The sequence below is a fragment of the Branchiostoma belcheri genome, unplaced genomic scaffold, assembly GCF_001625305.1.
Source record: "Branchiostoma belcheri isolate BF01 breed outbred unplaced genomic scaffold, Haploidv18h27 scaffold17, whole genome shotgun sequence".
NCBI classification, from domain to species: domain Eukaryota; kingdom Metazoa; phylum Chordata; class Leptocardii; order Amphioxiformes; family Branchiostomatidae; genus Branchiostoma; species Branchiostoma belcheri.
Window position 1 is genome coordinate 214,071 of NW_017803157.1, and position 24,450 is coordinate 238,520.

At 40.9% G+C, this 24,450-nt stretch overlaps 5 protein-coding genes across 5 annotated transcripts in view; 2 read left to right on the top strand and 3 right to left on the bottom strand.

The window, feature by feature from the left end:
• LOC109466730 overlaps positions 1–851 on the bottom strand; it is a 14,501-nt gene extending 13,650 nt beyond the window's left edge. The window contains exon 1 of the mRNA XM_019764489.1: positions 670–851. The gene's annotated coding sequence lies outside the window, so the exon portion shown is untranslated. The remainder of the gene's footprint in view (positions 1–669) is intronic.
• Positions 852–1,252: 401 nt separating this feature from the next.
• On the top strand, positions 1,253–2,813 carry LOC109466712 (UPF0561 protein C2orf68 homolog). Its single transcript, XM_019764470.1, has 4 exons — positions 1,253–1,428; positions 1,564–1,694; positions 2,003–2,118; positions 2,560–2,813. The coding sequence occupies exons 1-4, from the start codon at positions 1,325–1,327 to the stop codon at positions 2,692–2,694; spliced, it is 486 nt and encodes a 161-aa protein (XP_019620029.1). The 5' UTR covers positions 1,253–1,324; the 3' UTR covers positions 2,695–2,813.
• Positions 2,814–2,917: 104 nt separating this feature from the next.
• LOC109466554 (long-chain-fatty-acid--CoA ligase 5-like) lies at positions 2,918–13,514 on the bottom strand. The gene is made up of 23 exons (XM_019764287.1): positions 13,349–13,514; positions 12,803–12,935; positions 12,499–12,613; positions 11,960–12,027; positions 11,536–11,637; positions 11,178–11,277; positions 10,501–10,679; positions 10,114–10,170; positions 9,704–9,755; positions 9,457–9,530; positions 9,120–9,197; positions 8,725–8,859; positions 8,269–8,351; positions 8,060–8,114; positions 7,663–7,758; positions 7,465–7,537; positions 7,237–7,325; positions 6,835–6,951; positions 6,514–6,567; positions 6,323–6,412; positions 5,543–5,644; positions 5,226–5,297; positions 2,918–4,791 (listed from the first exon to the last, which is right to left on the bottom strand). The coding sequence occupies exons 1-23, from the start codon at positions 13,471–13,473 to the stop codon at positions 4,573–4,575; spliced, it is 2,268 nt and encodes a 755-aa protein (XP_019619846.1). The 5' UTR covers positions 13,474–13,514; the 3' UTR covers positions 2,918–4,572.
• Positions 13,515–15,598: 2,084 nt separating this feature from the next.
• Positions 15,599–18,551, bottom strand: LOC109466709. The gene is made up of 7 exons (XM_019764465.1): positions 18,390–18,551; positions 17,887–17,997; positions 17,389–17,492; positions 17,035–17,113; positions 16,364–16,528; positions 16,121–16,224; positions 15,599–15,738 (listed from the first exon to the last, which is right to left on the bottom strand). The coding sequence occupies exons 1-7, from the start codon at positions 18,412–18,414 to the stop codon at positions 15,697–15,699; spliced, it is 630 nt and encodes a 209-aa protein (XP_019620024.1). The 5' UTR covers positions 18,415–18,551; the 3' UTR covers positions 15,599–15,696.
• A 1,195-nt stretch (positions 18,552–19,746) lies between these two features.
• Positions 19,747–24,078, top strand: LOC109466701 (nucleoside diphosphate kinase homolog 5-like). The gene is made up of 6 exons (XM_019764455.1): positions 19,747–19,888; positions 21,920–22,109; positions 22,634–22,839; positions 22,977–23,077; positions 23,625–23,743; positions 23,997–24,078. The coding sequence occupies exons 1-6, from the start codon at positions 19,863–19,865 to the stop codon at positions 24,075–24,077; spliced, it is 723 nt and encodes a 240-aa protein (XP_019620014.1). The 5' UTR covers positions 19,747–19,862; the 3' UTR covers position 24,078.
• Positions 24,079–24,450: the final 372 nt, after the last annotated feature.

The window sequence follows — 24,450 nt, forward strand, 5'->3', positions numbered from 1 at the left end:
CCCCCACACACACACATTAAAATCCTGGCTACGGGCATGATGCCCCCGTGACCAAAGTAAGGCCTGATGTTGGACTCGGTCCAGACCGTAACTTGTGGGAGTTTGTTGTCTACTCCTTAACAGCTGCGTCTCGTCGTGTTGACGTGATATTTATCCGCTCAGTTCTTCAGCTGAACAGTCGGCTCTGAACAACAAGCTGCGACTTTGACATATAGTTAGAAGGTACAGACGCTACGGTCTTGGGCACAAAGTGCGTCGTCAGTTCATACTTTTACAGTATTGGAGCTTTGAGAGTATGCATTGCTACTACTTTATGCTAAAAGGTCTGGTGCTGTTTAACGGTCATTTACTATCCTTGTTTTCTGTTGCTAGCAAACTCTATCACTATGGTCACCTATACACTATTGAAATGACAGTCACTGCATTCTTTGATAAATGCAAAAGTCGTTGACTGTAAATGTTACGCTTAGTGCCTTTTGGTAGCGCTCATGTTTGAAAGAATGGAAGAGGGAGATTTGTGGAATCATGATTTTAGCCCACAATCTTTGATACAGGATACTCGTACAGCATCTGATAAATGGTTATATTCTATCTTTACATACACATGTACAGTTATCCTATAGACAATACTGTATTTAAGAATGATGTTTTACAAGAAAATGCCTATACCTTCTGGCGGGGAAACTGCGTCTCGGCTGCCAAGCTAGAAGGCGCGAAGTTGTTTGTGAAAAAGAAAACCACTTCGTCAGTCGTTTTGTCCTCCTTTGGGATCCTGACCAGGCTGAGCTTTTGACAAGATTAACTGCTCTACATCCCCCCTTGCAAGATTTAAGCTGACTAGAGTTAAATCTACACTAACAGAGTCGGTTGGAGGCACGCCAAATATAATCTTGTCACAATGCAAGTGTCAGCAATCTGTGAAGTGTAAGTTGTTGATAGGCACGGTTATATTTAACTGCTAGCCGACTGATGTCACAAGACTGCAAGCTGTGTTGTTCGCCTCATGTTGACTTGATTCAATAAATATTCTAATGGGGTTTCCATGCGTTTTGAGGGACAACACATCAGGTCACGAAAAAGTCATCAGCATGTTAGTCATGTATTAAACCAGTCATCAGCATGTTATAGCAAATATCTTTCTATTCTGGCCTTATTTGCATACTTCCTCTTAAGTAATATTTCACTTTTCATAACGACTTACTGCCAGGCTTGATTATAATTTTCTTTTGAGTAGCTGTCACAAAACGTTATGACACTCCACTGCGACATCTGCTTGGAAATCAGGTTGACGGGTTGACCTACGGCCTGTGTCAGAGGTCACAACATGGCGTCAAGTGGACATTTTGGCGACTCGTCCGGAGAGAAAACCGCCAAACTGGACATGTCTCATGGGTTTGTACACCACATACGGCGGAACCAAAAATCAAGGTAAGTTGGGGAGTAGCCTAGGCTGGTTTGTAGACTGACCGAAGCGTCATAATCGTATATTTTACTTCATGTCTTCGAATCCTTGGGGGGGGGGGCGTTCATGACATTAATTTTCAGTGACTTTCTGACTTTTAGGGACGACTATGACAAAGAGCAGAAGGCCAAGCAGGGCCAGAGAAGACCCCGACACACACAAGCCTCAGTCCGTCCCAAGAAGCCTGACCAGGTGGTGTACAGACCACGTGCCAAGCGCGAGAACCACACAGGTACGGGCTGAAAGCCTAGCCTGCAGTGGTCTCTCAAAATACAGAAAATTATACTAATCTACAGTGCTTTTTCATCAAAATATTAAACATATTAGCATGAAGTACATCTTTAAGTAAGTTGCTGTCAGATGAATAAATGCAATTTTAACTTTAGCCTTTGTCTTGATTTTAAAAACATTCAGATTTTTTTCCCCTTAATTGTCACATATGATCAAACATACATGTACTAGTATGGTAATTCTATTTTTGTTGATCTAATTAAAACAATCTTCACTTCTTCACTGTGCACCAAAATCTCTCCACTACAGATGCAAAGAAAAGTAACTCATCATCAGATGAGCATGAATTACCCCGGAGAAAAGCACTGTTTCGGTTGGAGTATGAAGCTAAGAGTGGAGACATAACAGACATCATTATCTATGAGGTATGTAAGTTGGACATACCTTTGAATGATTCTTGTTAACAAGTTCTCTTCCTGACACTACTAGTACTTAGTTAAAGGGTTATGAGATTTAACATGTATGATGCCCAAAGATGAAAGTAAACACTGGAATAATCATTTACAATTGTATATACAAGTCGAATGAATTGAATGTCAGTTTAACACAGAGATTTGGGTTAATTGTTGATGATAAAATTACACTTTCAGTTGCAATGACCTTTTCAATTAACAGCTTACATGTACATAATGTATTTATGATCATGAGCTGTCAATGCAATTTTATCACAGACTAATTGTGGCACATTGTGTACATAAAGTTGTAACATACTGTAAATTTAAGATTTGTTTGTGGAAAAAAGATGTTAGAGTTACAGTGCATGTACCGAGTCTCTAAATAATTTCTTTGTTGTTGTTGTTTTTCAGGATGATGACCCCAAATTTGTAGCAGAAAGGTTTGGAACACAGTTGGGACTATCAGATGATTTGAAAAATGCACTTTACATACATTTAGTAGATGAGATAAAGAAATCTAATAGTCTGTCAGCAGATAAGAGATAACATTAGTGGATAGTTTTATCGCAGATTGCTCATTATCTGTATGAGTTCTGCCCACCAAGTACACGTGTATGCAGACGGCTGCCATGTGGAATGCCAAAATGTGTGTACATCATGCAATGTACATGTAAATGGGGCATTTGGTTACCAAAATTTGTGCACATTGGCCATTTTGTCTAGATTGGCCTTTGAGTCACCAAAATGTGTTGGTCCGGGTCATGGGTCACCAAAATGTGTGCACCCGAGTCATTGGGTCACCAAAATGTGTGTACCTGAGTCATTGGGTCACCAAAGTGTGTGCACCTGATCCAATTGGGTCACCATAGCAAAATGTGTGTACATGTGGGCCATGGGGTCACCAAAATGTGTTACATGTACCTGGGCCATTGGGTCACCACAATGTGTGTACCTGGGTCATTTGAGTCATCAAAATGTGTGTGCATTGGCCCAATAGGTCATCAAAATGTGTGGGCATGTTAGCAACCCTGGGGTAAGACAAGAGGCTGAGAGTTTGAACCCTGGCCATTGCCACTCTTACTGGCATCCTACTGTAAAGTGTTCCAGTCGACATTAAGACATTATTCACTGTTTAAAGAGCCAAGGGAATGTGGAAATATTGCACGTATAGCATCTGTCTTCTCTGTCACTACCAGTGGGTGATTAGCTCTTCAGTGAGCTAAAACTGGACCCAGATTACTGTATTGTGGTTGTGAATCTAGTACACATCCAATGGTGCTCTTCTAGTCGTACAGACAGAGATATTTATTGAAATATACCACAACAAATAGTAAATTTACAAAGATGTACACTTGGCTTGAGTGTAAAGTTACTGTGCCATGTAAACCAGGCAGTAATACAAATACATCTCAGAGATGTGATTCACCATTACTTGTCAGTTTGACTAGTCAAATGGTTCTATATTCCTGTAAAAAAAGGCTACCTTTTGCATAGTAGCTTTTATAGTACAGCAGTTACATGTACATGCACCCTTGTACGTCATTGACAAGTCATTAACTCCCCAGGTGACTTCAGTAGTAAAAGTAAAGGTATATCTGCATGTTTGCTCAGTATATTCATGTCCAAACCAAACAAGATAATCATGACTCCCAAGCTTGAAACCATCTTATGTACAAACATAAAGTTTCACATGATAAACACAAGCTTGAAGTCTTAAATATGAGACTCACTGTCTATATAATTCCTCAACGTGAATGAAAAAAATGAACTTTTCCCTTTTCTGTGATGTTTTTATAACAAGAACAAGTGTGTTTCCCCTACATGTTACAGGTTATCCTCTCAAGTTACTGTTCCTCATTATGCTTGCTACACAAGCCTTTGGTTTGCTCATCAGTCAAAAATCATTCCTACTAAACGGCATTCATTGCTGAATGATGCTCTTCCTCTCTCTCCCATTTATCTGCAACGATACCACACTCAGACCTTTTCCATCTCTCCATCCTCCAGCCATCTCTTATTAATAAACTCTTTCATTCCTCTATTGTCCTACAAGTTTTCACACATATTCCAAGTCCAACCTTCCTGCATTTCTCATTCCTTCAACTGCATTCTCTTTTCCCTGTCCCTTAACCTTCTTCCTCCTATCCCATACTCTGACACCAGCTTCAACCAACACGTACATACACATCCACATGACGTTGTATACTTTTAACCATCAATATTCAAAGGGATATAGTCAACTATGTAGTATAAATGTACAACAAACAAGCACTTTCAAGCACTAAAAAGTATAGTACACACGTTTTTGGAGGTCAGTACACCAATGGAAAAAATACCATCCTTTCATATGGTAGTTAGATTTTGTACACTTGACTAAGCAATGTTTTGTGAAGTATGATATGAAGGACAGGAAAACGATGGCCACTACTGTCCCTGTTTGAGCTCCACATTCGGGATGTTCATGTTGATGTTGTTGGCTGTGTCGTTGTTGTTGTTGTCCCTGGCCAGGTCCAGTGTCTGGTACATGTCTGCTATCTGTGTCTGGAATGTGTCCTTCAGCTGGCTGCGCTTGAGTTTGAAGGTCGGAGTGACCAGTCCGTTCTCCACTGTGAACTGGTCTGGGCACAGGAAGATGTCTTTCACCTGGTCAGGACAAGGGAAGAATTACGCAGGTCAAAAAATGTTACAAATTAGTGTTTGTTCTTGCATATCCCATAACCAGTATCAAGGCATAAGACGCCATTTATTTTTAAACAAATGGTATGTTATCCCTTTTCTACATGAAGTACAAGCTGTGTAAGACTTAACTGATAGGTTTAATCTAATCAGACAAAAATTATGGACCTCAACACCAATAAATTGTCTGTGGTGTGGTGGGTCTGGAACCAAGGTACTGATGTTCCAGTCAGGCTTCCTTTTGATGTTGATTTCTCAGTTAAGCATTATTTTTTATATCTCAGATCCACAATTCCAACTGGTGTGACCTTAACAATCACGTCAAACTTAAGATTTTTTTTTTTAAAGATGGAATTGACTTGACGTTTGCAATCAGATTAACAAATTAAAAGTGACATTACCTGTTCAAACCCCATAAGACCCGCCTGATCACCGATGGTGCAGATTTTGTGGAAGATGGCACTTTTGACTTCCTGAAAAGAAAAATCATGTGGTGATTACAAGATTGTGAAACTTCTAGAACTTAACAGCAAGCAAAGGCCATTTTGTACGTCTCGTTCTTCATTTAAAATTCTATGGTTTGGTATCTTGTTTAAAGGATTCTTAGAAATGACCAGTTATATGATGTTTCATCAAAATTAATGGTTTCCATTTACATCTTTTGCTTCTACTCATTCATTCACAATTGATCTGTTTCAACATAGACCTGCAGTTTTACCTCATTCTGGCAGAGGGCATCCATGTGCCCACCGATCCCCTTGCGAGCAGCCCAGGATATCAGAACATCAGGGTCTGGTACAATGATTCCCACCAGGGATGCCTAGAAAAAAGTGTACTACATTTACTGATGCAATGGCCAAGTTTGTAGATTCTGAGGTTCAACAGGTTGTGAGTTCAATCCCCAGCCATGTCATACCAGAGACTTTCAAAAATTGTATCTGATTAGCACTCAGCATTTGGTAAGAGTATGGTAGTTAAACACACACCACTACCAGTGGACCAGCCCCCTGCTGTAGTGATTGCACTGCTGTGTGGCCCAAGGGCTTATTATTGAACCAAAGAGTGGTACCAGTTATTTATTCATTCATTCTTTATTTCAGGTAAAAACCCATATAACACATTGTACAATACATCATTAAAATAATACAAAAAACTCTACAGACATACAAGTAAAACAGGAAGAAACCTAAAAGCATAATAAATGGTAGGTCTTCCGAAAGAATGAATTCCTGTAGAAGGCATCAGAATGTATTAAACGACGGATTGTTGCGTTGTTGGAGGAAAATAAACTTTTTAGAAAAGAATAACAAATTCTCCTCCTCCTGGTTTCAAAAGTGTCAATATATTTATAACTACTGTAACTTATAAATCAAATTAAGCTTTCAAAGATGACAACTTGAGAACAATAAACAAGGCTTGTCTTAAGAATAAGTTAAGTGAAATGACAGTCAATAATTGATTAACGCAATCAATTGTTGCTCTATTGAGAACACATTACCTTCAGACTGTCTCCATACACAAAGCTCTGTGCCACCTGGGGACATGTGTTGTACACCATCTCTATCTTCTCTGGGGCCACGTATTCACCCTACAACGGCACAAGGACATTAAACCTGGAACTGTTACCAGTTGGTATTATGCTGTACACTAACGATGAAGTTATAAAGGTTACGACTCAAAATATCCCACCTGTGCCAGCTTGAAGATGCTCTTCTTACGATCAATCACCCTCAGAGTTCCATTCTGTAATAGAATGTGAACTGATGTTATTGGTCAAAGCCTTAAATTGTTACTCACCAACTGTCTGACACAGCAATTATCGCAATTCATGGAAAATTTAGAATTTTACAACATAAGAATCATCTTTGTAAAGTCATTTTTTAAACCTACGGGATATTCTTCTACATGGTTAACAAACAGAAAACAAGCATAAAAGTAAGCATGATTTCTGACATTAAGTACTACTGTATACTACAGATGCCTTAATCTTAAGAGTTGTGGTGTACATACAGGTAGCCACATGCCAATGTCTCCAGAGTGCACCCAACCATCACTGTCAATGGTCTCATCTGTGTTCTTCTTGTCATTCAGGTAGCCCTTAAAGACATTTGGTCCCTTGAAGCACACCTGTTGGATTGAATAGCACATAGTTTGGCCCCTTTTGCATAGTATAGATTTTATATATAGAATATATTTCCAAACAGCAAGGTGGCATTTTTTCTAACATCGTTGCTTTATCATCAATGTTCTGGATTGATATCGATTAAGAACAATATGCAATGAATACTTTTTGCCATCACCAGTGCAAAAATCATATGAAAGGTCATCATGGTAAAATATTTTTAAACATACTAAACTAAAGCACTTCATTTTTGTAGTCAGTGTTTGTCAATAATGATAAGTAAAACATACCTCTCCCTGCTTGTCTTCTGTGAAGTAGTTCATGTCAGGCACATCCACCAGTTTGACCAGGTTACAGGCCAATGGCGTTCCAACATGACCTGGCAAAACAACACGAAGATGAAGAGATAAACTTTAAGATTCTGTAATTAGAGAGGTGGGAGGGGCTAAAAATTTTCTGTTTAAACAATGGCACATAGAAATTAGACTGTTGAGATAGAGGTTAAAAGTTGAACTTACCGATTGAGTTGTCCCCCGGGATGGTGAATGTACCTGATCCAGAAACCTCAGTCTGACCATAACCTTCAAACACCTGGGAATGGTGGAAATAAATGATGACACATTTTAGAGCCCATAGCATCATTAATACATGTTTTTTCTTCTAACACTGCATTGGATATTCATGTATAAAGGCAAGAGATGGAGAAAACTACTTACATTGGCACCAAAGGCACATCTGGTAAAGGTGAGGATCTTCCCAGAAATCGGGGCTCCTGCCACGAACATCAGTCTGACCCTTCCCCCAAGCTGTTCCTGATAACAACAACACCACATAGAGTTAGTATTTGCCAAACACAAGCTAATAGGGTAAGAAAAGTTATGTCTGAAAACAGTGTATTGCAACCTGGACAAACCACACATTCATACAACAGAGACCATGATATGTTACTCATTGCACTTTTACAACTGGACACTTTCTTTGCATGAATGTAAATGTCACCCAATCATTTCTGTCACCTTATCTTCTTGTTTATAGGTTTGTATAGTATTGTGCCTGTTAATCTATATGCTCTAAAATGAAAAACTGAAATGATGTGTCCCCCTTGGAACATACCTGCACTTTCTTCAACAGTAACTTGTCCCAAATGGTGTCTCGTCTGAGGATTCCCCTGCAATATATGGTATATAAAGTTTGACATTCATAACAAATTCATGAACTTTTAACCTATGATCAGATGATGCAAGACTAGTAATTGTACTAAAAATTAATGAAGCAAGAAGCACCAAACTAAGAAACAATTGTATGACCCATTGTTTACATACTTGACCAGTTGCTTTTCCTTTGATTGAAGTGCAGCATTCAGCAGACGTTTCTTCAGAGAACTGCGCTGCACCTTTGCCATAACCTATAAAGAAAATGTTGGACAATCATAAGTGTACAACAAGGATTTCCTAAATATTGTGACAGTCATGTAACAAATTATCCTTTGTACAACATTTTAACTGCCAGCAACATAAAGCATTTCAATGATATCAGTCTGTGGTCTACAACAGAGACCAAACACCTATAACATACAGCATACGATGGTGGCAAGCAAGCTACCCATGATGATATGATGACTTTCTGCAGTAGATTTTCATTCAACGTGTTCAGAAGAAATGCCTATATAATACCTTATCATGGATCCTGATTAGTACACGGGGCATATAAGGATTGTCATACGACATCATGTATCCAGATCAGTAGACCATACTACATGTTTATGAGGAATACCTCACCGCATCATGTATCCTGATGAGCACACGCGGCACAGTGGCCATGCAGGTCGGCTGGAGAGCCTGGATGTCACTCATCAGCTCCTTCACATCACCTCTGTAGAACCCAATCCTGGCGCCGTGGGTGAACAGGTACAGCTGCAGGGGAGCACAAGTGCACAAGGTAGTGAGGCTGTACTCTCCAATAGGCTTCGGCTTGTTTTTGGCATCTTTTAGGGATTTATATCAGGTTATCTTTGTAGTACTGGTACCTTTTATTTGCCAGCCTAAGTTGGGGTGGTTGTCAGTCATACATTTCCAAACATTCTTGAAAGGAATGTTGCCTTTTTAACTGTTATTAAAAACATATATACACAACATTGATGAGAGTTGTTTTGAAACACATGTAGTAGACATACCTGCATGATCCTCTCTATCACATGAGCCAGAGGCAGGTAGGAGATGTAGATGTCATCTGGCCCAAACTTGATAGTGTCCTGGGAACCAGACAAAATAGTCTGAAATGTTTAACTTGGAACACAGTGCAAAAAATCAGCAAAGTTTGGCGCTTTACATTATAGGAGTCCACTGTTTGTGGATCTACCTGGCAACATTCTTTTTTTTCAAATACACAATGAACAAGAGACCCATCTCAAGATGTACCAATACCCCTCACATATAAAACATCTTTCTTAGACCTTTGTCTCCCAATGTATTGTTAGATGAAGATACCAATGAGTATATCTTAGTACTAACCTGGAAATGTCCCACAGCTCCTCCCAGTTCAGCTATCTGGTTCCGATGTGTTAACATGGCTCCTTTTGGGTCACCTATAATTGTAAATGTACAGAAACCAGATTGTACTACAGTGACTTTTATATTAATCCTGTATGACTTGTGATAAGTATCATAGACTTGAACTATTGCTGTTGAAAATGTAACAGAATTTAGTACAGTCTAATAGTAAATAGTTGAGAAAGAGATGTTTTTATAAGTGTTTTACCTGTAGTGCCACTGGTGTAGTAGATTGTAGCCAAGTCATCTGGGCTGGGTAGCTGAAGGAAAAATGTCAGTATTGATCACTACTTTCCATAGGCTTTTATACTTCATCTTCATCTTTGCCGGGGCTCAAAGATGTTATGTGAGCCCCGGCTACACCCCCATATAGCCCCTGATGGGGCACTTTAGGGGGGGGGGGCTTGGTTTAAGGCGGGCAGGCCTCCAGCCTGGCCCGGAAGGACTCAACTATACAATATATATATACAGTTACAATAATATCGGGAAATATCTTCATGTGATGATTTAATTGAATGCAAAGCTTCTGTTTGTTACCACAAGTATGACATAATGTCTACTTGCTTCATTACTGTTTTGTTCTACATACATGTATCTATGTCAAGGTTTTGAACTTACCACTGGCTCATGTGGCTGTTGCTGACCCAACCGCTGTAAGGGAAAAAAGAACAGGGAAAGTCACAAACTGGTCATAAGGGAACCATAACTTTCAACGTTACACGTCTTTTGCAAAAACCTGTCTTTGTCTGTGAAGTCTTAAGTTCAGGGAAACTAGTACCAAATTCTCAGTAACTCTGTGAAATGTACGCAAATCTAAATTAAACTGAACAACCAAAAACATAATGATCATAGTACTGTAGAACTTTCTTTAAGCAGTGACTTCAGGTACATGTTTTATTACCTATCAAAAGTCACTGATTGAAGAATATCTTACTGTTGATCTACATGTGACTAATGAACCTCTTCAACAAAAAAATATAATACAAAATAATATAATAAACACACCACAACTTCGTTGAAGGCCAGCATCTGCACACCATGTCGTTCTGCCATCAGGATGACCTCATCAGCCATGACCTCCGTGGTGATGATTCTTTTGATGGTGGACACCTGGTTATTACTGATGAAGGTCAGCAGCAGCATGACCTTGGACTCCTCGTCACACAGGACAGTTTCCAGTTGGGCTGTAGAGACATGAAAGACAGTGAAATAGCATCAGATATGTTGATAGGTATGGTTTATACAATGTGTACTATACAGGTACAGCCAATCGGTATAGTCTTGTGCAATGTAGTTATTATTAATCTATTAGGGAACTAGATTGCACAAGAGTATACCAATGGTTGTTTGTGGTACTTGTTGCCTGGCTGATGATGGTAGACTGACAAAGATGCTACTGTCAGTTTTTCAAATTGATGATTAACGCTTACATGTGTCTTACATAGTGGTAACCTTAGATAGCCAAACATCTAGATTATGATGCACTACCTAAATACACAATTATGGACAATGTCATGTTTTGGACATTGGTGAAATGATGAAAATAAACCTGTTATAATGGAATGTACATAAAATTATATCACCACCACCACCAAATTGTGATTGTAACATGCATAAATCTAGTCAATGGTTGCTAACGATACTACATGTACTTTTACCCTGGTTCATGATGGCCCACTTACCCTGGTTGATGATGAACCTCAGGGCACTCCTTCCCAGGGTGGCGTACATGGGGACCGTTACCATGGAGAACATGTTAGACGCCTGGTCAGCAACGACATACTGGCAACACAAGAGGAGGACAGAGCATTAGACTTTTAAGAATTAAAAACATTTGCTATGAAACCTGCATGACTCTACTGAAACCTGCATAACTCTAGATCAGCTACAAGATTTCTCTTCTCTTGCAAAATGTAGCTCAGACTTTTGGCATTGATGCTAGAAAAACATTCTAATATAAGTAGCATTGCAAATTTTGAGTACTTTCAGATAATATCTTTCTTTTTCTTGAATGAAGTACATGTATGGATGAAGCCTCACCTCGACTCTGTTCTGTGAGAAAATCCCCACAAAGCTGGTCTGGTTGGGTTTACAGCCCAGGGCGATCAGACCTGATCCGAAGTGGGCCGCACGGTCCAGTACCTGTCAATCAATCAATCAATCAACCAATCACCTTAGCTGCCATCAACACAAAGGTGGTCTTCAGTTTTATTATACAAGTTTGCACCTTTGCAACATGAATACATTGTATGTCAAAACAAAATCCAAACCATCTGGAGAACAGAAAACTTATGCTTACAACAATGTAACTGTTACAGGACATTGCAGAATTTATTTTCCAACTGCCAATAGTAAATTCTGCATACTTATGGGTTTCTGTCAGTCATTATTTAGTGAGTATGGCCCAAATATGCATTTGCATTAACAGCACCATTATGATATAATACATGAACGTAGGATGTACCTCGTTATACGTGACCCACTCGTAAGGTTTGTTTTGTCCTGACCTCCACCCCAGGCACGGACCGTTATCTGTGTGAAGGAAAGAAGTACACCATTAAACATCCATGCCTTTTACTATTACTTCAGTACTCATCTAGTTTAAAAGCTCTGTCAAGACAAAATAGGTAAAAAAAATAGTAGAATCCGAGTTTGTCAACATTAAAGACGAGAATAATATCGCTCTTATGCCATATTCTTTGTCGTCAGCACATAATACATGTTGAATGCTGGTGTGTTGTTCCCCAGATAGTGCTTTCAGCACCAAGGACAGGACCAACGCAATTTCGCGTGGTGAGACTGTTGGGGCCGTATTCACTGATAATTCATCTCATTTCATCCTTTCTATTGCAACAGCGAATAGAATGTCACAATTGTCTTCCCAATAATCATAAATCAGGGTGAAAAGAGGGGAATTCACCCCCCGCCCCCCGCTCGTTGCCATTTAAGTGAAGTACAACGTGTTCGCGTGGTTATGTTGCGGAAGTACATGTGTATACTTACTTGAGACCATTGCTCCACGCTTGAAGACATCGTGAAGAGTCTGCATGCCGTCATAGCAAGATTCCACCAACTTGTCCTCTTCTAGAAAAGCCGCGATTCGCCCTCCCCCCGTTCCCTATATCACACGCCAAAAAACATGTTTTTAGGCTGCATTTGTGCTTCACTTGGCCAAAATACGATTTTTGTCAAACGTAGCTTCAACTCTAACGGTTACAACTTTCACACATATATAGAGGGAACAGTCGCGTTTAGAATCAAATGTCGTCAAAGTTTCGGCCGTTGCGCACAGTATATTGGTACTTACGGGCACTTCTCGGGATTGCATGCCGAGGTCGCAAGGTGGCGTGACCGGACGGGGCCGGTTTCTCATGAGCACCCCGCCGCCCAGGACGGCTGCCCCCGCCCCTAACGCCGCAACACTCTCCATCGCAAGGCATCTAAACGTGTCGGCAACGATATAAAACACATGTAACATGTGGAGACAATCGTGCATGTAAGTATAAGGCTGTTGAGTGCTAGAAATTTAGGTTTGAGGTTTGAGATGAGTCATGTCCAAATTATATTCTGAGGACGAACTTAAATCATATATTCAGATTTACATCTTTGTTTTGAAAACAGTGAGCTTATTTCCTCAACTTGTTACCAAAACAGAAATAAAGAAATACAGACAAGATGATGACACACTGAAGTTAGTCATCAGCAAAAGAATTTTACAGTTAGATGAACAATGCAAATAGGTATACAATAGGTATACAAATAATCTAATACTTAGTAGCTCGTTACGTCGTTGTAGGCAAGATTACAGTATTAATTTTGTATTTGACAGCTCGTTGCTTGCAGCTAGCCGTACCTCTGGGCTGTTCTCCCGATGCCAGGCGTGGCAATGTTGGCGGCTGCCCCCAGGCGGAGCGGGCCGGCAGCGGCCTGGCGCTGGGCGAGCTGGCGGAAGCAGGTGCGACACGCCCCGCCCAACATCGCTGACGACTCCCGGCGTCACAACCTCGCAAGGACGAAGGACGACTAATGAAAAAGGTGGTTACAAAGGCACGTGTTTTCGTACTATTGTGGTACAACAATTAATTGTGTTTAGTTGAATTTAATTGTTGCAAACCACGTACTATTTATGACGCCATAAATCAGAGTGAAAGTACGCTTTTAGACGTAAGTGTAATTGTATTGTGACCTTAAATTCCTTTGTGATGGTTGTAGACGTCAGAGATTTAGGAGGGGTGCGGTGTGTGGTGTATGTTCTAGAACGATCTTTTCAGTCAAAGTACGTCACAAAGTTTAATACTTTTTACCCTGGCTACACAATATTTGTTTGATGTTCTATCGGGACCACATACGTGTAGCCAAACTTTTCACCAACGCTGCATGCACTCAGGTAAAATTGTATTTGTAACATGATATGTCCGGTTTTTAGTGGTATTGATTCTGTTGAAAGCTGTTAAGAACACTTGACGCACTTGCATTCGTTTGAGATTAGAGCTTATACACCTACTAAGCACATATGATATTTTAAAATGCAAGCTATTTCTCGCTGTTGAAACTTATTACATCCACTGCCCTCAAACGCGTGGCTAATTATAAGCGTAACAGTAGCGTAACAGTGGTGTCGGACTGACGTCAGTTAAGTGCTTCTGATCTAAATTGGCGACTCAGATAACTCCTACCCTCCCCTAAATGCCATCACGAGTTACTGCAGTGACCTAGCTCGATCAGTACGTTTACTGTTTGCCGCTGGTAGTTCTGACTACAGAACCAGTAAATCCCTAGTTATAGTATTTATCAACAATCCTCAACGTCTAGTTTTTATGTATATCATTTCTACGTCCCGTAAGTGACCAAAATAGACGAGTGCACACAAGATAGCCGCGGTATTCCGACCTAACGTGTAATCACGAAAAGCCCGGACCTAAAAATATCAACATGCGTCATAGCGGCTTGAGGGCAGGTGCCTTGTATACCTTCCAATCTAACCCCGGGTTAGTGCAGTACATAGTTCGCAATTTTCGACTATTCCTCGCTAAATATATCACCGATTCTTCCTAGTTTTGCTGCATTAGAACAGTTATTTACCTATATAGAATAGGAAGTAGTTTTGACACGATCTGACACATCACAAAGCGACTGAGTCCCCCTTGCGACGTTGACAGCTAGCACTATTTGTAGCTCAGCTGTCCCGAATGTAAACACAGCGGTCTACGTAAAACTCCCGTCTAAAGCCAGAGCTCTGTATTATAGGCTTACCTTGGTTAAGTCCTCCCCCAACACACCCCCTCCAATCCTCGGCCTCTCCCACACACAATTCCCAACTCGCAGGCTTTAAGACCCGGAGATTTCCTAACTTGGAAAGTCTTGAGCGTCACTCAAGAAGTTCTCCAGGCGTCTCCAGGTTTGGGTTACCCGCACCGGGCAGCTGATATCGGGTTTCTGTGTTCCCCGCGTCTTTTTGACAGCCGTGATTGTGCCTGACGAATTGGAGAAGGGAGCCAGACCACGCCCCCTGCCGGCCCATTTGTTCTACAGCAGTGCGGTATAATAGCGGCGACCTCTCAGTCCACTAGTCGATACAAAAGCGTCAGGTTCTGTCTATACCTTGACCTCAGCCCCTTACCCGTAAAAAGTAAATACAATATCGGCGCTACAGAATTGAGGAAGGAATCTACACATACATTGTCTCCTTTCCTCTGTCCAAGTCTCTGTGCCGTTGAAAAGGTTAAAAAAAGAACTCTTGTTTCTTCTCTCCAGTTTTCCTTCTTTTTTTATTTAGTTATACCCCACTTAAAAACGGGAGTCTACTTAGTATACACAAAAAATAACCAACGTAACTCATTTTTCATTATGTATTTTTTAAAGAGAACATCCAAGCAGCCAGAAAAGAGCAGGCTTCTCTGATCTGAACCGTTATAAGAGGAAGAACGATGATGGTGATCATGAAATGGACACGTAAGATATCATCAGTACTAGTGCAGTACGAGCGCGTGACAGTCATATGACCTAGATCATGTTGGGGGTTGATCATCCACATTTCTACCACATCCTCTATCACATTTTCCCACTATGAATTCCCAGCAGAGCAAAGTAGAAAGAAAACAAATTCTATACAGACAGCCTTTATTGACTTCACATAAGACTATATGCTTTTAATACTAAAATCTAGAATCCGGGTTAATTCTTTGCCGTGCCACCTCTGAATCACAGTCCCATGAAGAACGACGTTTTTCCCGTCAACATATTCTGTAAAAGAGACAACATACAGATTTTAGAAACTGTACATGTATGTCGAGATTCAAGAACAGCGCTGTACCATAGATTATAGCCATTCATGAAATATCTGTTTGCTGTTGTTCAGCTCATTTTAAAACACACTAAATTAAAGATACACCCTAACGTGAATTACTTGCAATGGTACTAACTGCAACAAAAATTGCACCGACCCAGATATGTACGCTGCTGTGCATGTGATTTTACAGTACCTGGGCTTTAGATAGAAGCCCAATTATGATCGGCATAAAGGCGGAGAAAGCGGAGGAAGATGGTGGTATAATTAATAGCAACAGACTAGTCTTTATTAGCGACCTGTTCATTTTGATCGATACCAGGACGCTGGATCACTTACCCCATTACTGTCAGTAGGACAGGGCGGGCTGGGCACGTTAAACACTGTAGGGTCCGTGATAGCGTACGTGATGTTGGAAAACTCAATAGCCTGAAAGTACGGCGCTGGAAATGGTAAAAGTACATGTACATTGCTTATTGCATATTCAATGACGTACATAATTGTGTCTGTGTGTATTGTGCTTGTCTGTGAAAGCAACAAGTTTTAGACCATGTAACAACCAAACATGTAACACTTCCGTACCTCCGCTAATCGTGCCAGTGATCGCTTCGTTAGCGAAGACGCACCCATCCCTGGTGACGGTCACGACGGCGTCGACGGGTGGATCCGGTACTTTCACCGCCCACTTATCCAGCACCATGCCGCCTGGCCCACCGTACACTACAGTTTCTACGAACGTCGCGTTGTCTGGAAAAATGGAGGAAAGTTTTGCATGCCGCCTGGTTATAGCCTGGAGTCCAGCCTTGTTAGCTTTGGCCCGCTCCCCAAGGCGGGGTAGTGGATCCCGAGAAACGGACCAAATCAAAAAAGGCTAGACTCCAGGCTAGACTAGCTGGGATTGAAGTCAACATATGCATTGTATTCACAGATATGGCTTTGAACTCCTTGACTAAGAAAGTGTTGAAAATGATCTGAACGTGGAACGTGGAATCTTTAAAAATTATCGATTAAGCTGCTACAGATCATATGGCAAGTTGTACACGGTCACATCCGCCGTAACCGGATCGTCGTATGAATTTGATGTCGCAGAAAATTTTAAGCAGGCTGTGATAGGACGAACCGCCGACAAGGAACTGAGACAGCCTTTTCTGTAACAGTACAGTGGAATTTTGTAAGACACACGTACGACTGTCAGAACGCTCTTAGTTTGCGATCGTACGTCGATCGTAAGGCGGTTGTAACCGGACCCTTACCGGGAATGCAGGCCATCATGTCGGTCGGCAACTTTGAAGTCGTGCACTTCCCGTCAGGCGTGATGACGTACTGAATCATCTGGGTAGAGCAGAGGGGACGGTTTTATTACAACATACATGGGCGGGAAAATGGTCAATGAATAAGGCCGTGGAATTCCGGATCCCCATCTCATTCCTGACAATATCCACACCCGCACCAGGCTGAACAATGTATATGCTACTTTCTGGCATCTCCTTTTCTCTGCCCCTAACGCTCACTCATACCTACCAAAATACGCCCATTCATTTACTCTAAGTATGCGTTCCTTTTCAGTGCAAAACATGTTGTATTCAGTGCAAAACGTGTAAAGTTACCTTGCTGAAATCTGCAACAACCCTAAAACGCATGTTCATTTCCTGAAGAGCGAATTTCTTGATGGAGAAATCGTAGGACATTCTCATCGTGGTCGTCGTGAAACCTATGTAAAAATAATAATGTAGGTTGGGACTCGGTATTACTCACAGAATGACAGTGTTTGGATACACTGCTCGTATATCTGTTACTGTTAGTACTGTTTTCTTTTATTTATTCATAACAAGAGTACAAAGATATACACAGCACGAACATAGTACAATAGCTTACAAGTCACGACCGAGACAAAACGCGTACTATATATAGCTAGTATGTATATACTTTCGTATTTTTTTCTGAGAGACGCATGTTGCATTTTGTAGTTTCTGTTTAAGTTACTAAGTAGATGGTGATTTCTCTTGGTATTTCTGTTTTCTTCCACCAGTATTTAAATACTGATATTGATGATCCGCCTGGCCCACATTTTCAGCAAAGCAGCTCGTGAACTTATTTTTACATACCTTGACCTTGAGGCCCAGTCTGCACAGTCGCCATCCTGCCTTCCCATATCTTAGGTAAGCAGCAGCGAGCTGGGACGTCCACCTGTCCCGCACACGTCACCACAAGTATGGCTATCGTTACAAGAACACACAATGTAAACTGGTCATGGCCCAAGAAAACATGATGAAGCTTGTCAGCGGAGAATGATTTGCATTCCATGTAGTTGTTTTCTTCTTAGGTGGCAATCGTGATGCAAACTTGCATTAACTTAAAAAAAATGTGACCGGTAATGTTTGAAATTTTACAACCCAGATGTCAGGAAGGAAGACTAATTCTATAGTACTAAATACGTCTTGCGACTCATATGCGTAGTATGGTCAATGCAAAAAAAATCATTAACACGACCGAATGCTATACAATACATTCTCACATGTTTACTTTCCTTACGCTGTATGGTTAACGTACGTAGTTGTTTTTATACCCCACTTGGAACCCTCTGCTTCTTGTATAACTCTACCCTTACCTGCGATTACAATGGTGATCCGCATATTCCGCAGGTGTTGTCTTCCTGTACTACGTTGAAGTTCTTCAAGTCTAGTCCCACAGGAAAACTTGCCCAGGTATGACCACACGTTGTTTTTATACCTTCTGTGACCTCATGAGCTCAGTGCCCTGCTGCGTATGAGTAAAGGGTTAAATAGGGAATGAGTCACCGTTTGTTTACAGAAGTACTACGCGTGTGTTTGTCTCATGATCGTGGCTCAGCATACGTTATATGACGTTGTAGTTTTGCACACGGTTAGCTAACCACCTAGATCTGTGTAATTTTACAGGTACGAGTTAACGAGTTCGAGAAAAGGTTCTGACACTAAATAAAGTGCCGGCTCCCACTTCGGTAATGTTATCAAATAAAGGGCATGCATGGAGTACTTGCGATTTTTAAAACGAGGACCCTCTTGCAATGTTGCGCCAAACCAGTAGGGGGCCAGTCGCTTGTAACCTATGGGCCAGCTCCTCCAAGTACCAGGTCCTAATAACATATCCCCAAGGCAACTTTGCATCCAGCCCGCCTTTCCTAGCTGTAATTGAATTCAGGCAGGCCAAATGCGATTGCTAGTAGCTGACCATAGCCTCTACCAGGCTTCGGAAGAGGCTGGAAAAAGTATCAATTTTCCAGCTTAGTAGTACATCCGGGAGGCGTCAAATGTGTAATAAATTAGGTCTAGGGTCCTTAGCCTTGGTCTGTTATCAGTCTATTTGGCAAATTTCGACTCTTCCTACCCCCTCCCGAAGCCTGGTAGAGGCTAGTTGACCGGGCGGGGAATAGAACTTACAGTGCGGAGGAATTCCAGGCCGTAGCCCTGAGCGAGGCTATTGACCAGGTTTGGACCTCCAAACAGGTTTTGATTTGAGGCACAGAGTAAACAACAATGGCTACCGTAAAGCGTGCAACAATAGAGTTCCTTCTAAAATGTCAGCAGTAACTCAATAATCTTATTGACTAAACGCCGTGAATAGAAAACGTAAACCGAGTCGCCTGGACGTAACATTGCCTCCTGGCAATAGGTCTTGCTTAGTGGCAGGAGCGATTACAGCTAAAACCAGTCCTTTTTTTTTGCCAATCTGGCTCTCTTGGAGCAATTTTTCAACGTTCAGAAGCAAAATGGTCTTCAAACGTTCAATACAAATTTAACAAATAGTAAATAGTGCATCTGTAGGGTTAAATTGGTGATAATCATGTTCTGTTTAAGATTTAATTGGTCTAAAGACATTCCTTAGGTGCGGTATCATTCCTCCCGCTAAAGACGTTGCCGCCGTGAATCCTACCCGACCAGTCCCGTACATGCCGGTCAATGGTCTCCAAGACAACACCTGTTTGAGACCAAAACTTGTCTTACTGGCTTGTATAAACGTCGGGACTGGTTGCCAAAATCTCCGTTTGGAAAGGAGTGTTTGCTTGGAAACACACGTCCTAACACACAACAGGTCCGCCAAGATGGATACAATGAGCAATATAACAAGGTAGGAGTTTGTTGTGAACCTTATGTAGTGTCGGTAAGGGTAAAATTGTCGTTGTGTGTAGATTTAATTGAATTATATGTGTACAACAGAACCAATGGACAGAAAACGATTCATAGTCTACACATGAACTAGATAACTGAGCCACTGGTATATAGGACTTTTATTTGAAATATACAGTAGTTGACAGAGCTAAGGTAAGCAGTTTTCACGGTAGACTAGCAACGGTGATGATTTTATCTAAAACAAACAACATTCTAAGCCGTCCCGACTTATAATCGAAGGCATTATTTTCATAAGACTATTCTAACCCCATCAACCCATCAAACTATCTTCAAATGTTATAATCATACATGAAAGTGTAAACTGGTCATTTTGAATCATGATCACAAACACAGGTGGTCGGACACCGATAAGACAGACACTGCCGAAATACTGTATCCGATGTTATTAGATTGTTCTTGAAAGGTGAATATGCTCTGATAAGTTTACAATATTCATCTGTTGCATATAATGACAAATCCGCAGCACTCAGTGCCAGTATAATAATCATTTCCAAAGTACATCACGGTAAGCGCGTTGGATGGAAGATACTCTCGAACCAGAGGTTGATTGGGGAAGATCGTTACCTTTTTATATATGGTCCGGGTTTTTTGGTCGCTACCCCCAAATTGGGTGACGCATTGGACCCTCTCTGGCCACTGATAGATACTACATGGTCAATTGGATACTGTCTTTTTCACCCTAAGATCTGCTTGGAGATTAGATGGAAGAGGGTTGTCAGACGTATACATTTATTAAAGTGAATATCCACCATCGGGACCAAATTGTCGTGGCGTGTTGTGTTTACTAGTATTGTGTTGTGTTGGGATTAGTTACGTTGAGGTATACCTTTGTTGCTAGGACCCACTGGTGTCCAGATGCAACTTCAATCAAAGTTCATAGCTATAGGCTTCTTACTTTAGAAGCCTTTCCAGTTGATTTGTTTAGCAACGTTGATGAATTTTGCATTCAACGTTATTGTAGCGCCCTAACCCTAACCCGTTAGTAGGCCCTAACGATAACCAAGGCCCCTTCCTGTGAATCGGCAAAAAAATGTGCATAAGCAAATTGACCCATCAATAATGATATGCCGACGGTAAATTAAACACATTTCATTTTGGTCAGATCATTAATCCTTTGCATCATCAATGTTCATCAATAGAAATTTATGTGTGTGATTTTTTTTTAACGTTACAGCTCAGTCGGACAAGGAGAGTAAATTATGTCATTCTACTGGCACTGACTTTTATCTAGTCATCTAAACTTCATAAAAAGAATCATAAAGTCAGTCCATAACAAAATCATTCTTTGTATTGTTGTATGGTGTATTTCGATGCGATGTGTCAAGAAAAGGCAATTTTACACACTTTCCGAATTCCCTCTAGGCTATTAACACACGCTTACACCAGATTGGCAGGTACGAGCATTTCCCATGATTGGGGGAACAATAGATGAAACATAAGCTAATGCGTTGCATAAATATCTGCAAACCCACCAGCGGTAGCGCTGATATCATATACATAAATCCTTATGTCATCAATGTATTTTTATCAGTAATACGTCAGATACTCCTGATTTTCTACAACAGATTCCGTCATCTCTGCAAAGTTCCAACCACCTGACCTCGAGTAACCCCACGGTATTGCGCAAAGCATGGCGGGAAATATGGCCTGCCCACTGAACTTGCGCAGAACACTATTGGAAAATACCAAACTAGTTGTAGGGGTGATACGTTGATTACATTATAAATAGTACATTTTGACACTAAATCTTAGCTAATTTTCCATTCCTGAAAACATGATATCATTTTTATTCAGTAGCACTTAGAATTTATTGAGGATTTACTGTCTGGCAATGTGTAATGATACATTTCTCCCTTGTTTAGGTTTTGGTATGTGCCAGAATCTGTACCAAACAGAGTTCTCCAGTCCTAGCAACGGTGTCCGCGTACAGTACACTAACTCACCTTCCCTAAAACTTTTCCCTCTACAGCGAGACGACAACAACCCAGCCTAGCACGTCTACCAAGGCCGCCATGCAGGCACAGGATCAGATGGAAGTCTCCATGGACCCTCCACAGATCTATGTGGAGAGGACTTTGGCACTCATCAAGCCAGATGCCATCGACAAGGCTGAGGAGATAGAAGATATCATACTGAGATCTGGGTTTACCATTCTTCAGGTATTACAACTCACTCTAAAACGGGTTCATCTCGTACAGTTTGGCTTTTATCACCTCAAAGAGAGTTTAAGGAAGTATCAAATAGAGCTCCTACAGTGTCAAGTATACAAACTGTCCCTCAAGTATGCAAAACTCAAAATGTCTCCCTCTCTCTCTCTCTCTCTGTCAATCTACAACTTCTAAGAAATACTACTTGGTCACCAGTTGCAAAATTCTCACTATAAACTTTATCTAATATAACATATTGTGGATGCCTCAATAAAACGTTAGTGTTATGGCACATCATAATTCATATCTTCAAAGATAATAATTTTATGTCAACTTTGTAAGTAGTTGTGAAAAATTTATGCAAAGATATACAGTTAGACATTGAAAATTTGGAGGTACGTGTTTTAACCTTTCTAAGAATGTCACTGATTGAGGAACATTCTACTATGGTATAAGTGTGATGGATGAATCTCTTTAACGTTATGCAAAGATGAGTCTCAAAACATTAATTCTTCACTTTCAATTCTTCCCTACAGAAAAGAAAAGTCCACCTAACACCGGAGCAGGCCAGTGACTTCTATGCGGAACACTACGGGAAGATGTTTTTCCCCAGTCTGGTGGGGTACATGAGCAGTGGGCCCATTGTGGCCATGGTTCTGTCACGAGACAAGTGTATAGGCTACTGGAGGGACCTGATCGGACCTACCAACACCTACAAGGCCAGGGAGACACATCCAGACAGGTATGCTACATGTTTATACCGGTAGTTACAGCTTACAGCAGTGTGACACAGAAATAGCCTTACCCTGGGTACCATCTGAATTTTGCTTCACTACGCTAGAAACTTTAGAATGTCTAACTTTTTCTTTCTAACTGCAGTCTACGTGCAATCTATGGAACAGACGACCAGAGGAACGCTGTACACGGTAGTGACAGTTACTCCTCATCAGAGAGGGAGGTTCGCTTCATGTTCCCTGACAGTGAGTACAGACTCCATGTTATCAATATCATCCATATACAATGTATACCCATCCATGTCTATTTAGAATAGACCAGTTTACCTTTCAGGGATTGCACGCTTATGTCACAGGGAGGACATTTTGAATAGAACGCCATTCTAGAACCTGGAAGTTAAACAAAGCTTTGCTTGTGATGCTCCCCACTGTGATGGTCTGCATTCTGCTCTCAGATACCAGAATCAGCTATCTGGTGAGATTGGGTGGAAACAAGGGCAGCCATCCTTCAGTGAAGTATTGATATGCTTTAGACTCCTTGTACTGGTCCAGGTCAGAAACTTTCAGAAGTTACACACGTCAGGAAATCTGCCACGTCAGGAAATCTGCATGTTTAATTGGTATGGGTAAAATAGTCTTAACAACTAGGTACTATTACAATATGGAAAGAAAAGCGATTAGCTTGTCTACTTTGATTGTAAATTCAGCACCTTGTATTGGGATTGGGACTGTACTGCTGATTTTCTACTACTAGTACTAGTCCCTTAACTTTGCACGTTGTGTTTTGCTGTAGGTGTGATAGAACCTATCCCAGCAGGCCAGGCGGCGCGGGACTACCTGGCGCGACACGTGAACCCCACCCTCCTGGGGGGCCTGACAGAGCTCTGCAAACAGAAGCCTGAAGACCCTGTGGTAAGATTCCCAGCTCTCAGCAATGGCCTACTTGTATTTGGCTGACAACTACCAAATATTACACGCTGTTCTTACACACACCTGGTAATGATGTCTCTTGACATAAAATAGTGAAAAATAGACCAATTTGTTATTAGATCAAAATTGAATGCAGCTGAAATTACACCACCTGATTGGTTACTAGCTATCCAATCAGGAAACCATCATTACTTTGAGATCTAGATATGATAACAGTTTGTTCTTTCTGTTGCAGACTTGGCTTGCAGACTGGATGATTGAGAACAACCCTAACAAGCCCAAGATTAGGCAGCCGATCATCCAAGAGCCTGAATAAACAAACTGTCCTGCCTTTATTACTTAGTCTCTACACAGGACCAAAATCCCAATAGTTCCAAGTTGTAACTATATAACCATTCTTTCAGCCAAACATTGTCAATGTTTATTTTGTCTATAGCTCTACTATAATCTGTAAAGTTTGTATTCTGTTATGGATGTAATTTTGAAGAGTTCACTTTGGCACTCAAAGGGTCATGCACTTTAGAACACAGAATTAAAAATGTAGTGAGATTTGTGTTTAAAATGTACTGTTGTTACATCACATTTTACTGTTACTGGCCATGGGAACTATTAATAGTTGTTTGGACCAAAGTTTTAGGATTGTAGGTCATGCGGCAATCCTCACAAATGTATTTCAAAAGCTCTATGTT

What these genes read in the sequence shown, in the direction of transcription:
- LOC109466701 (XM_019764455.1), top strand. Translation starts at nt 19,863, where the DNA reads ATGGATACAATGAGCAATATAACAAG. An exon ending in ACAATGAGCAATATAACAAG is followed by an intron (nt 19,889 to 21,919) that starts GTAGGAGTTTGT and finishes TTCCCTCTACAG; the next exon opens with CGAGACGACAACAACCCAGC. An exon ending in AGGGAGACACATCCAGACAG is followed by an intron (nt 22,840 to 22,976) that starts GTATGCTACATG and finishes TTCTAACTGCAG; the next exon opens with TCTACGTGCAATCTATGGAA.
- LOC109466554 (XM_019764287.1), bottom strand. Translation starts at nt 13,473, where the DNA reads ATGTTGGGCGGGGCGTGTCGCACCTGCTTCCGCCAGCTCGCCCAGCGC. An exon ending in TACTGTTGAAGAAAGTGCAG is followed by an intron (nt 7,759 to 8,059) that starts GTATGTTCCAAG and finishes TGTTGTTATCAG; the next exon opens with GAACAGCTTGGGGGAAGGGT. An exon ending in ATGCCCTCTGCCAGAATGAG is followed by an intron (nt 5,298 to 5,542) that starts GTAAAACTGCAG and finishes TTTTCTTTTCAG; the next exon opens with GAAGTCAAAAGTGCCATCTT.
- LOC109466709 (XM_019764465.1), bottom strand. Translation starts at nt 18,414, where the DNA reads ATGCGGATCACCATTGTAATCGCAG. An exon ending in GATCACCATTGTAATCGCAG is followed by an intron (nt 17,998 to 18,389) that starts GTAAGGGTAGAG and finishes TTGTAACGATAG; the next exon opens with CCATACTTGTGGTGACGTGT. An exon ending in TTGTTGCAGATTTCAGCAAG is followed by an intron (nt 17,114 to 17,388) that starts GTAACTTTACAC and finishes TGCTCTACCCAG; the next exon opens with ATGATTCAGTACGTCATCAC.
- LOC109466712 (XM_019764470.1), top strand. Translation starts at nt 1,325, where the DNA reads ATGGCGTCAAGTGGACATTTTGGCGACTCGTCCGGAGAGAAAACCGCC. An exon ending in CGGCGGAACCAAAAATCAAG is followed by an intron (nt 1,429 to 1,563) that starts GTAAGTTGGGGA and finishes TCTGACTTTTAG; the next exon opens with GGACGACTATGACAAAGAGC. An exon ending in CAGACATCATTATCTATGAG is followed by an intron (nt 2,119 to 2,559) that starts GTATGTAAGTTG and finishes GTTGTTTTTCAG; the next exon opens with GATGATGACCCCAAATTTGT.